Source organism: Acanthaster planci, linkage group LG03 (genome assembly GCF_054643075.1).
Source record: "Acanthaster planci isolate LZ-2023a linkage group LG03, COTS_SCS, whole genome shotgun sequence".
In the NCBI taxonomy this organism is placed as follows: Eukaryota; Metazoa; Echinodermata; class Asteroidea; order Valvatida; family Acanthasteridae; genus Acanthaster; species Acanthaster planci.
The window spans coordinates 656,143-669,420 of record NC_141779.1 but is presented as its reverse complement, the minus strand read 5'-3'; the positions used below and the strand labels follow the sequence as shown (position 1 = coordinate 669,420).

Sequence of the window (13,278 nt, the reverse complement as noted above, 5' to 3'; positions counted from 1 at the left end):
GTATTATGGCAGGCAATTTGTCCCCAAAATATCAGGGATAACAGATATAAAACATCATATCCACAACATACCTTAATCAACATCAGCTTGTCTTCCTCTGCCGACTTTGGCACGTCTGTCGACTTCAGCACATATACCTCTGCCGACATCTCTCTCTGCATTTGTGACTATCTCTGCCTGCAACAAAGGGGACATGGGATGGCTGCATAATCAATAGTTCTTTACAAATTACTTTCAGTATTAAAGTCCACTGCAAGGTTTCTGTGCAAAAAGATACATAATTTGTAATGTATACTTTGTACACACGATAAGACAGTTTGTGGTGCAGTAACTATCCTGAATACGTCACTTCCTGCTGAGACCGACTATTGAGGAGGGACTGTGGTAGACAATGTGGATTCCTTTCATACAACTTGCTTTTTACTTTTTGTGGGAAAAGAGTATTTTGGAGAAATATGATGCAAACGAAAGGGAAAGTAAAAAAACGTCCAATAAACTAAATCTGACGGCCGTGTGAAATTTGTGTCTTTAAGCTTGTATACCAATTGGCAAGGTCATTTATAAATGATTCATCTGCTGGAAATATTCAATAAAACAGAAAATAAAGTAACATTTTGGGACTGTCCTTTTTTCGTCGACCTCCAAATAAAGTTGCCCATTCATCTCTTGGTTTTTGCAGTTGTGTTTCAAAACAGAATCAAAACCCACATCCACATACATCCCCAATCCATCCCACATTCAAAGGCTCACACCAAGAGGAGGTCGTTTTTCAAATTTATATTAACTGTTAAATCGTATGATAAAATATCCAAAGAAGCTACAGATTGCAACTTCTTCATTTTACCAGAAAACCACTTGATGGTATCATTTACAGCTGAAACCCTGACTTTTGAAAAAGCAAGATTATCGACCAACTTTCAACACCACCGTAAGTAGCAACTCTTGAAAGTCTGTGGTGTATTTCTATGGCAATGCCCTGCAATGCAGACGGTGAAGAGCAATCAAGTTTGTGTTTGACACATCATAAATGTTCACAGACTTCACAAACATCGTGTATGAAATAACAATTATTTGCCCAAATGCTGAGCTTCTTCTGAAATTGCAAAAGAAATCTCGCTCACCTTAAAAGTGAAATCTGTAAGGCGTCTGAAACTGCTGTTTGATGAGATGACAGAGATGATCAACTGCTCTGTTCTTAGTTTACTGGAAGCCAATGATGTCCCTCAATAGCCAGCAAGTTATGAGAAGCCACACAATACCTGCATTTGAAATTGGGTCAGTAAAAGCAATGGTTTAACAAAAACGTCAAATTATTCTTTTATTCAAGCATGCTAAACTTAACCTGTCAGGGTGAGACTTTAATAAAAGACTGACAGAATATGTAAAAATGCAAAACAGAAAAAAAGGAATGCATGTCAATCAAAAAACATGCAGTTGTCTTCTGCACTTTTACTGGACAGCTCAGAAAAGGACAGAAAATTTAAAAAATTTACAGCTTTTCTACATGTTTTGGTTCAATATGAAATCCATACAACTTCAAACAAAAATTTTATAAAGGCAAATAGATTTCTACTGAATGCAGAAAAAGGATGGGTTCTTGATTATGAAATGGCTACCCGCAAGGTTCTTGGGAAATTATTATTATTATTTATTTCTGATAATGACACAAAGGATTCCTAAAAAGTACCCTTGGCACTGTAGCTGGCAAGCCTGAAGAAACCTGCTGTGAGGACACAATGAGAATCAGATAGGGACTGAAAACCCTATCCACGTGCGGACCAAGCCGAAAATAAAGTATTCTCTTGGTTTCCAGTTCAAATAGCAATTCCAAGCGTAGTTCACAACTTTTATGACAACGGTTTGGGCAATGCATAATGTCGAAAGCTTTGATTTAGTAAATACGCTACTCACATTCACGAGATGCAACACCGGCACAGAAGGGCCCACTGCAGAAAAGTAGCCACTGGGAACTGGTATCAATGGCAAGGCGTATGCCGGAGCATAACATCAATGGCATCAAGAGACAGGTAACACACATAGGATGGTTGGGCATCTACGAGGGGGCTGCATCAAGGCCTCGTGGAGAAACAACAGAACAGCGCTATCCGTGGAGCGGTGATGTTGGTAGGAAAACGTCCCCAAATGGTTGGAGGATCAGTGACGAGACGCCATACTCAAATCCTTACGTGCGTTGTCCGGGATGGAATTCCCCGGTCACTGAATGCATGGGCGGAAAGGCATCCACTGAGATGGAAGAGCTTCTCAAACAGCTGTGTAGTGGGGACTGGTATTATTCACATCGCTGTGACATCCTAAGGAAAGCAGCATAGACTGGATGGCGTCTAGTCTCACTTCAGTTTCTTGGCATGAATACGAAAATCAAAGAATGGACACCATTAAATACACGTAAAACCGTGGACAAATTAGTTGTTCTTAGCTCTCAAAACAGATGACAGTCAACCAAACAATTTGCATTAATGCACAAATTCAAAATGTTACTCTTTTTCTGTTGCAATTAAAATTCAAACTTTGCATTTGAGATTTGCAGGCTTATATAGCTTATAGCTGAACTCAGAATTGAGTGAGTAGTGCATCTTGAAGACCATATTTTAGTATATCTGCTCAAGTTGAAGTTTACACCCTATAAGGTACATGTACATGTATGTACCGGGTACACGTACTTATACCTAAAAAATCATAACCCCTTGTACAATAAAACACATTGATTCTAATGACACTATCGAGACAATCTGATGTCTTTACAATGAGATCAGAGAAAGTGGTCTAATAGGTAGTTGTGGGCTTGACTCTTGATTACATTAGGATTGAATCTTGTTTTAGGAGTGAATGGGGGAGATATTAATTATGAGGCATGGGCTAATAGACTTGGGAGCCAAGAGCCACCGCAGGTAATACCTGTACACGTACATTTAAAAGAAAATCTTGAGAAGATGATGCAGCATTGTTACAAGAATAAACATCATCAAATACAATTTCTCAAGCAAATTAAACACATACATACTGACGGTGTTGGCACTGATCTTTTGCAAGACAGATTTTCCTAAACTTGTCAGTATTCTCATCAGTCCTAAATGTATTTCCTTTTAAAGCAACCTTTTAATGTTCGGTATGGAGAACTCGGGAGCCAAGGAGAATGTTCAGTATACCCCAATGTTTGGTACATAGGTGTTCAGAATAGCAGTATTGGGCTGAATCACTTAAACTATTCAAGAACTTTACAGCACTGGAACTTAACAAACAGCTGAATTTTTGTGTATAACGTTCACTGCAGTCATTTAAACAAATTTATATTCGTAATGAAAATGCAACATGAAGTAATTGATGCAAAATGAACAAAATCTCAATTAACTACACTTCGACAAAGTTAGGAAATTCCCATTGATGCAGGTCAACTTTGAAAAAAGTATTCAGAGGGAGCTCCTTGAACAACAGCAGGCAATTTGTCTAAAAAATGATGAATCCATCAAGACATAAGGAATGACAAGATGGAAACACTTTTAAATCTCTACCGGTAAATCTCAAATAATAACACGTCATCACAAATCATCATATCCAATGCCAGCTGGTCTTCCTCTGACGACTTCAACTCTCTGACTGTCTACCTCTGCCATTAGCTTGTCCACCTCTGCTGACATCAGCCTGTACGCCTCCGCTGTCAACGTGACCACCTCTGCTGATGTCAGCCTGTATACATGTACCTCCACTGTCAGCGTAACCACCTCTGCCGACCTTAGCACATCTATTTCTGCTGACATCATCCAGTCTACCTCTACTGTCAGCATATCCACTTCGGCCGACATCGGCCAGTCTACCTCTGTCAACCTAAGCACCGATGCTAACTTCAGCCTGTCAATATCTTCAGCCAATCTCTAACGACTTCAGGCTGTCTACATATGTGTACCTGTGTGCTTTTTTGACTCTCCCTTTATGCAACAAAGGTACGTGTAAACAGGAGGATATTATTGTTTTACTAGAGAATCTTCAAAACAAAACTTTTACTTTCACCACTTGAAACTTTCAAGTTTAAAATACACTTTAAACTTTCTATATGAATTATGAAAAGATGCATAATTGAGCTGAGAATGCAGCGGGGAAATATTCAAAGAATAGGTTTTAGTACGATGACAGGTTTACATGACACAAGTACATGTACATTCGAAAGCGCTGACAGTCTTGGCCTTATTGCACATTGATAACAAACCCAAAGACAGGAACAATGAATACTGAATAAACATTGTAAGGAAAATAAGGCTGGCAGTTGAGTCAGTTTGTAAGTCATTGTATTTTATTTATTTCGAATTTTGCTCTGGCCGGAAGGGGAATACTGACAAAGTTCCCAACAGGAACGTTTCGCACAGTATGCATCCTGGTCTTCAAGTGTCAAGTAATACCTAAAATGTCTATCAAATGTGGCAGTTACATGTACTTTCACCCAACACATCCAATGAAAATAACCATCCCCTGTGACAAGGAATATTACTGTAAGACTTGAGCAATGTGCCAACATCTTCCTATCCAAATTGTCTTTACATGTATTGATACATGTCACATAAGTGTAATGCAGCCCTACTGTGCTGTACACAGCACTGACAGAGCAAGCTCCAAGTGTCAAAGTTCAGTTTTTGGCACAGGTTTAGCCAAAAAATTGCACTTGCACTAGTAATTTTTAAAGTGAATTTCTTGTTATTACTGAATCTAAGATGGAGGACATAATACGGCACAGATGTCAATTTTCCTGTGCACTATGCTGCTGGATCTGAGCGTATTAGTCAGACCTGTATGCATGGAAGGTTACAAGGCAGTTTAATTCAGAGTGGTCGCATGGTGCTCAATACAGGATTTCATGCTGCTGGGTTCATACATGTACAACGGACAAAAACATTATTACAAAATGATCCCAATTTCAGAAGAACCAAATGTGATAAACCGTTACACGTGGATCACAACATTCATTACAAAATGATCCCAACGTCAGAAGAACCGAATGTGATAAAAGGTTGCACACGGATCACAATATTTTCAATGAAAAAATTGATGTTTTTATGACACGGTTTTCCTTTTAGATGACTGTAGATCACTGCAGGGAAAAATCAGTGGTGTGGGTTTATGGAATTGTTTCCTACCGGTACCTAGTTCATACGTTTGAGCTTCTCAAGTTCAGGATAGGAAAGAGACTTACCAAACTGCAGAGAGCACAGAAACTTCACAATTCCTGAGTTACATCAAATTGATGATTTGAGATATGACGTACACGTACAGTACGTGTAAGGCTGCATGCTGAATTGTAAATAGCACCTGGGAAGAAAATGTCAAAATGGAAAATGCCAAAAATTAACTAAACGAAACATCTGCACTGCATGAAATGTATCAAGCAACAGGCTTGGAAGTGTATTGAAATGTATGACATCATGGTCTGGTCATCGCCAGACTGAAACAACAGTAGTAGATGTACGTACATGTACCGGTATGGTACGTGTACATGTACGTACAAGCCACATACACGTACATGTATGTGTACACTTGTTTGGTGTAAGACTCCTTCATAGAATAATTTTACTGTCAACCTCTACATATGGTACATGTACATACATGTCAATGTATACCCATGTAAGCTTTTTTTGTTTCACACGGGATCTGGATCTTGAATAGAAAATTACGACGCGCATCTCATTATGCAAGGTGCAAGCCTATTTCAAGGTAACGAACAAACTGACAAGATCTTTTGCATTCCCCAAAACATCGAAAAGTATGTCTCGTTTTCTCTAGGCCAGTTTCGATTTATAAACTAGTTTTATTTTATGGGCTTGTAAAAGCGTGTCAAAAAACTCAAACTCAAAACTCAAACGGACCCAAGCGCAAGTGTGTGGTGAGCAAAGCCCGCTTCTTTTGCAAAAGGGATCTGTCTCTACGAATGCATGGACTCGTTTGAAAAGCGTCAGTGAATCAGAATATACTCAACACCAACAAGTCTGGCAAAGCTTTACAAAATAGCGTCAGCAAATCAGAATACACCCAAACACAACAAGTCTGGCAAAGCTTTACAAAATAGCGTCAGCAAATCATAATACACCCAAACACAACAAGTCTGGCAAAGCTTTACAAAATAGCGTCAGCGAATCAGAATACACCCAAACACAACAAGTCTGGCAAAGCTTTACAAAATAGCGTCAGTGAATCAGAATACACCCAAACACAACAAGTCTGGCAAAGCTTTACAAAATAGCATCAGTGAATCAGAATACACCCAAACACAACAAGTCTGGCAAAGCTTTACAAAATAGCGTCAGCGAATCAGAATACACCCAAGAACAAGTCTGGCAAAGCTTTACAAAATAGCATCAGTGAATTACAATACACCCAGGAACAACAAGTCTGGCAAAGCTTTGAACTGTAAAACCCTCTGTGACTATCACAATCTTTATGTCAAAACAGAGAACTTGCTTTTGGCAGATGTGTTTCAAAACTTTAGAGACATGTCTTATAAAAACTATGGTTTCGATCCTGCCAACTATTACACAGCTCCTGGATTTTTTTGGGATGCCTTGTGAAAACACACCGGTGAACAGCTCGAGTTAATTACAGACCCTGATGTTCATTTGCTTTTTTTGAACATGCCAAATGCGGTGGCATCTCTAGTGTGGGAAGTGAACGCTATGCAAAAGCAAACAATGGATTTATTGAAGATTTTGACCCAGGTATAAAACCATCCACCTACGTGTACATTGCCTGTCCCGATGCAAACAAATTCTATAGGTGTGCTATGTCTCAGCCGCTACATTTGGCAAATTTTAAATGGATAAAATACCTACATGTAGAGCGCTATACAAGCGAGCACATCTTAAATTTAGCAACCGATGATTACTACAGGTACATGCTCGAGGTGGATCTCCAGTACCCACAAGTGCTACATGTACATGATTCTCACAACGATTACCCCCCTTGGGCCAGAAAACCTGGTTATACAAGGTGTACCTATAAAAAGTTATAGCGATTATCAAAAGAAATTACTCTACAAAAATACAAAAGCTGTAACAGGTTAATAGCGACGCTCGCAACAAAAGAAAAATATGTTTTGCACTATTGCATTTTGCAGCTATACATGTACTTACAACTGGGCTGAAGATAAAAAAAGTACACCGCGTGTTAAGATTTAGATAACCAGCTTGGATGAAAAGCTATATTGCTAAAAATACCAAGCTGCGCACGCAAGCAACCGCAAGCTTTGAAAAAGACTTTTTTAAATTGGCCAACAATGCAGTTTTGGGTAAAACAATGGAGAATGTACGTAAACGTTGTAGCGCCAAGCTGATCAGGGACCACAACAACGATGCTGAGAAATGTAAGAGGCTGCCGGCTAAACCGAGTTTTAAAAGGCTGTGGGCTATTCGCGTTTTAAAAGCGTGAGGCCATTTCCAGAATGCAACATGTGTTATGTGGAACTTTTAAAACAAAAGTGGTGCTTAATAAGCCGATCTACTGTGGAGTGAACATCCATGATCTTCAATTTGTCAAAGATGTTAATGTTTAATTTTATTACAACACGTTGAAAGCTCGTTATGGTGACCGTGTGGGGCTACTTTATACTGATACCGAAAGTTTGGTGTATGAGTTACAAATTAACGATCTCTATAAGGATCTAGTGCAGATCCAAGACCAACTTGAGCAACTACCCAAAAGCTCATCCACTCGCAAGCCAAGCAAACAAAAAAGTCATTGGGAAATTTTAAGACGAATTTGGTGGGCAAGTTTTATCAGAAGTTGTCTGTGTCTGGCCCAAGAAGTATTCAATTTTAATAGGCGAGCGCAGCTAGCGAGCGCAGCTAGCACGTGCTCAAGAAAGCCAAAAGGGGTCACTAAACTTGTTACCGATAGAGACCTAACCCACGAATCTTACAAAGACTGTCTCTTTAACAAATCTAAAATCATTAACGAGCAGCGACTGATTAAATCAGACAAAGATCCCCTAAATACCAAGCGATACATTTTGTCCAACGGGATAGATACCTATGATCACTACAGAACAACTCGCTCACTGCACTCACTCACAACTCAAGCTCAAGCCTCAGCAGAACCAGGCAGTAATGCAGTGTCTTTGGGTACCACTTGAAGCTCTTCTTGCACAAAAGAACGCTTGGGCCTGTCAGTCAGGTAATACGGCGTTGGACCCGTTGTTACGTTTTACTGTTAATCTGTTTGAACTGACTCGTATGCTTATCGATCTGATATATCTCAACACTCCAAATAGGATTGGTCGCTCTCGTAATTGTGCCACCTTCTTGTTTACCTGGGTAATACAAGTATCAGACCAGGGCATCTGGGGGAAGCTCTACCCACTCTGCTCTCTAGGGTACAGCTGCCAACTGTTTTACTCGATCTAGCTTAATCACTTCCAAAGGACTTAGCTCACTTCCTTGCTCGTTCTCGGATCAACTGGGTTTTTCTTTGTTTAGAGCTTTCACGCGTCGGGGCAACCTTGTAACCCATTCCACATTTTGCTCACTTGGATTTAACATTTCTTGCGATCCCTTCTACAATCCCTTGCGATCGATGAACCCCCGGCTCACCTACTAGCACTTGGATGCCCTGCCTGAAGAGCATTTTTTTTAACTTGCCTTTAAATTTCAAAGCAGAGTCTACTTGTTCTTGGCGAGGGAACTTTAATAGAGATTTGTCATAAATTTATTTTACAGCATCTGCTGTAAAAGGTCTGCTTCTAATATCTAGAAGCCATGTCAACCACCATTAATGTGTATTTGTAAGTACGTCATTGCACACGATCCCAGGGCAAATACAACATGTCCATTTGGTGCGTGTCATTGGGTTTAGCAAACTATGTTTGTAAAGTTCACAGTCTAGGTATGTACCCCAGAGCAGGTAGATAAATTTACCAAATGGCTTGTTTCGCTAACAAGGCTCTTACTACGCTCTTATCGACACCGGTTTTCTCGTGTTAAAGTCTCACAGCTCCCTCTCCTTTCCAATAACCTCTAACGCTGTAGTAAACCTCTTTCAGCTAAACTTCTTTGACCTTCGTTTGCTCTTGAATCTCTCTCTTTTAAAAAGAAGGAAAAAGGTTGAAGTCACAAGACCCCACTAAACTACCTTTCGCCAGTATCGATAAACGAGATAACCCAAAAGGGCACTTCCACCTTACACAAACACGAGCTCACTTTCTTTTTTATCGTCGTTTGGTGCGTAAAAATCACTCGACGTGGGTTCTGGTGGAAGTCCCAAGTGGTTGGTACCAGTGATTTCACTGTATACCATCAACGCTTCATCCCAATTTTTAAAGGTTTGCTCTGAAGCTTTTTCTTTTTGAATGCACTTGTTGGAGAATATAACAAACCAGTTAGAAGCTTGAAAGGCGAGTTCATCCTTTTCAAAGAAGGTAAAAAACCAAAGTTTTTTCAACCAACACATCACTAACCGCAGAAGGCAACCCAACCAACTTTATTCGCAAGGACTGTACAAATACCAACACTGGAACGAAGCTAGCTAGCCACGTGGACGCAGAGTAGGCGACTCAGGTGGAATTATGATACAAATGATTCAAGAAGCAGAAACCTTGGGCGAACTGACGATGTACGTGATTCTCATCATGGTTGCTCAACTCACGATCGCAGATGGAAATTTTAAAATTTGAGTTACTGAGTTGTATTCTGTCAGAGTTTTTGGAAGTTTTTGTAGAGTTTGCAAAGTTTAAACATTGGCAAAACGAACTCGGGTAAAACCAAGTGGGTGTTGGACATGCTTGAAACCAGTTATCAAGGTTTTTTGAAGATCATCTGTCCCATGGTTTTTAAAAATAAAACGTATCTCAAAAGACGTTGAGTGTTTACTGATCCCAATGTGTATCTCTGTGACATTGATCGAGAAAATCTTGGGTTCCACGAAGCGATCGATCTGTTTCGTGATGCCTTTGAGGGAATTAACAAGCTGTTTTGATTGACAACTGCAGTTTCGAACAGCAAGTCAAATATCGAAGAGTAGTAAAATAACAGTACTTGTGCTCTCAGAAGGACAGCATTTTTGAGCAGGCACTATCACCACTCGTGTTGGTTGTTGACGCAGAAATATAACTAGGTGTTGAAAGACTACAGAGAAAACAAGTCTTGGGTGGTGTTGTTCTATTGCAAGGCTGGAGTCAGCTTTGACCAAGTGTTAGAAGAAAACGACATTGTCAACAACGTTCTTGGTTAAGGAGACATTTGAGAGAAGTGAAATTTTCCAAGTTGGTGTTAAAAACCGATCCACCTGTGAGTTGGTGTCTGTTGTAGGGTAGCTATACAGAGAACTTGCAACAACTTGTAAGAAGATTTTAAAGTGTTGCTGCAAATTAAAAGTATCTATGCTGCAAGACTTTTAAAACTACATGTATGTTCAGGTAGTTATTGAACATGTTAAAGCACAAGTTGGTGTTTGTTGTAACTTGTTGTAAACCACCTATAGGAGATCTTATAACAAAGAGTTTTTTGTTACGGTAAATTAAAAGTAGCTATACTGCAATATGTTAAAGTAGTTTTTGAACTAGTGTATTACACCCGCGAATATATACGCTTGAAAAAAAAATTTATAACAAAACTAACCTTCTCAGTCACGTGTTAGAGCAATGTTTGAGCAAAATTAAGCAACATCTTATTGCGTCTTTTAAAAATGGAAGACCTCAATACGATTTCAAACCAGAAGCAAGTGCAGCGAGCTTGCAAAACTCACAATTCAACCATACCCAAACCGTTAACTACAAAGACTGACTTTGTGCGATAGTAGCACAATCGGGTGATTCCAATCAGTATCTTGGCAAGGAGTACTCAGTCAAAGAAATAGAAATTCTACCGCCTGCAGAACAAGAAAGACCGTATCAACGTTATTTGGCTAAATTTGACAGGGAAGTCATCACAACGGTGGGTGAAAGTCTGTTGTCTTTTAACTCATGTTTACTTGGGGTATCGCTACCCGTCAAGTTTATGACTTACGAAATCATGTTAGATTCAGAGAAAGTGTTGAGCAGAGATCCAGAGCGAGATCGAATCATCAGTCAGAGCATGGGTGCCTTTCTCACAGAGGTTTGATATACATGTAGCTATGGATGTTACCTTCCCCGCTAGTTGGAGCACTCATTACGACCAAACAACTTTATTTCAACAAAAAACGAGCAACGGAACCAAAACAGGAACCAAACCAGCAGAGCAGTCAGCTGAGCTTAGCTCGTGTGACCCAAGAGTGAAGCGAACAGCAGCACAACTGTTAAAAATAGAAGCAGGTATGCTCAAGGTAAAAAACTGGCCAAACATAATCGTAAAATGAAAGAGAAAAACTTGGCGTTGTTGAAAGAAAAAAAAGCGAGTGAGCAGCAACAGCAGCCAACAGCAGCTAGTCATGCTAGTCCCTCATTAAACTGGTATCCTTGGTTGGTATTAGCAGGACTCGGTGTTCAACGCTTTTTAAAAAACAGCCCACAGGGCGCAATGCACAAACCAGTATAGGAGAGTAAGATAGCAACCCTACCTCAAGTTTCAAAACAGAGAGCTAACGATAAACCAGAAATTTTGGAAATGGAGTAATTTAAAACCAACTAAAAAACCCACAAACTTATAACATTTTTTTATCTAGGTGGTATTATAAAACAACAAACAAGATGACAATAAACACAAACGATATCATCAACTTGCTTTACAACAGTGCAGTCTGAGCATGATTTTCACGAGATACGCAATGTTGATTAAACTGCCACTGAAATGGAAGACACCCGATCTAGACCGATTGAGTTTGGAAGACATTGCAAAACTGACAGCGTTTGTAGCTGGTTCGACAGCAACCCAAGAGCGGTTGGTAGCAAAGGGATAAAATACCCATGGATGAGTTTGATCAATCAGGTGAAGAACAAGTAGACCCAGCAGAGCAGTTAGACACAGAACTAGAATGGGACAACATCTTTGATACCATACAACAAACCACAGAAGAACACATTCCAACAATAGATCTCAGTAAAGACACCTTGAATCGAGGAAGAAACATATTTATAAATAATCCTAAAGTAGACCATTTCTATATATTTTAAACTTACCGGTATAACTGACCTACCAAGTCCTAAATAAGAAAATGTTGAATATCGTAAAGGTAAAGGCCTGTTTTACAAATCTGTCGGTAGTAATGGTGAAGTATTGCTAACTGATAAAAGCAAACCCGACACATTTGTAAGTCTAAATACAATAGCTAAGAATGCCAAAGAAGCCAGTTACCCAAACGGAGCAAATTTTATTCGAAACGAACTGGGTTTTTGTGATTATGGAAAAAAAATCAACAAGCACAATTGACCTTAGCCACCGTTGTAACTGAAAACATCCTGTTACAAGAACTTCCCCAAGAAGCAGATCGAGTAAGTGATATCATAGAAGACCTTATCCAAGACAGAGAGGTGCAAACAGAAGGCTTTAGCTTTAGAGAACTCGCCGCATTAGACAAATTGTTACAAACGGTAAAAGGAGCCCTTATATTAAACCTAGACAAGTTGGACGCGTTAGACAAAAAAATGCAACAGACCAAAAACGAATTAGACCAAGCGCAATCACCAGAAGACCACCAAGAAATTAGAGATTTCGAGGGAGAAAGATGAGGTAGGCTCATAATCAAAGACACCGTCTGCTTAAGAACTCAAATCAATTGCATCAAAGAAACGATCGAAGCGGTGTTAGACAACGATCTGACTCTACAAGATAAAAACTGTACGCTGTTTCGAGAACAAGGTGTGACAATCATAAGTATATTGATGACTTTTAGTTTAGCGATTTCAACAATTGTGAGTTCTATCGTAGCTGGTATCAGAGCCGTAGGAGGTCCCACGCTAACTCCAATACCGGCACCCGCTCCTACCCCCACACCAACCAAGCCAGGTTTTAAAAATTGGATCTAAAAACAGCTGCAAAACTTGGATAACGTGTTAAAAAACTCAGTGTGTCTGCACTAGGGGCTTTGCCTGGTATCATCGGGAGCATACTTTTTTGGTTGTTTAATGTTACAAGTAAAGTTTTCGGTTGGGTAGCGGAGCATGTGTGAACTTTGTTTTTAATGGTAGGTGCTTTGGTGTGGTTTGGGTAAAAAGTAAAAAGTTAACACCCTGTCGCGATTGGACGAGGTGTTAAAGTGCCTTTAATCTTTTTTTGGTGAGCGGATCAACTCGCTAAATGCTATGCGCCCTTTGGGTTGCTCGCTTAGCACTTTGCGCCCTTTGGGTTGCTCGCTTAGCACTTTGCGCCCTTT

General features: G+C 39.8%; 1 protein-coding gene and 1 long non-coding RNA gene across 7 annotated transcripts in view; one reads left to right on the top strand and one right to left on the bottom strand.

Moving 5' to 3' along the window:
• The window catches only part of LOC110988129 (uncharacterized), a 498,416-nt gene that overhangs the window by 1,539 nt on the left and 483,599 nt on the right, over nt 1-13,278 (bottom strand). For 3 of the 6 annotated variants that reach the window (XM_087135115.1, XM_087135114.1, XM_087135116.1), the window contains 5 exons: nt 5,201-5,316; nt 3,624-3,944; nt 1,912-2,360; nt 1,122-1,259; nt 72-177 (listed from right to left, as the gene is read on the bottom strand). In XM_087135115.1, coding sequence (XP_086991241.1) covers nt 2,349-2,360; nt 3,624-3,821 — 210 coding nt within the window. In that variant the 5' untranslated portion in view covers nt 3,822-3,944; nt 5,201-5,316 and the 3' untranslated portion in view covers nt 72-177; nt 1,122-1,259; nt 1,912-2,348. The remainder of the gene's footprint in view (nt 1-71; nt 178-1,121; nt 1,260-1,911; nt 2,361-3,623; nt 3,945-5,200; nt 5,317-13,278) is intronic. The other 3 variants (XR_015424931.1, XR_015424930.1, XR_015424932.1) reach the window with 3 other exon arrangements.
• LOC147799529 (uncharacterized) overlaps nt 1-13,278 on the top strand; it is a 278,554-nt gene that overhangs the window by 136,097 nt on the left and 129,179 nt on the right. The gene's annotated exons all lie outside the window — the stretch shown is intronic.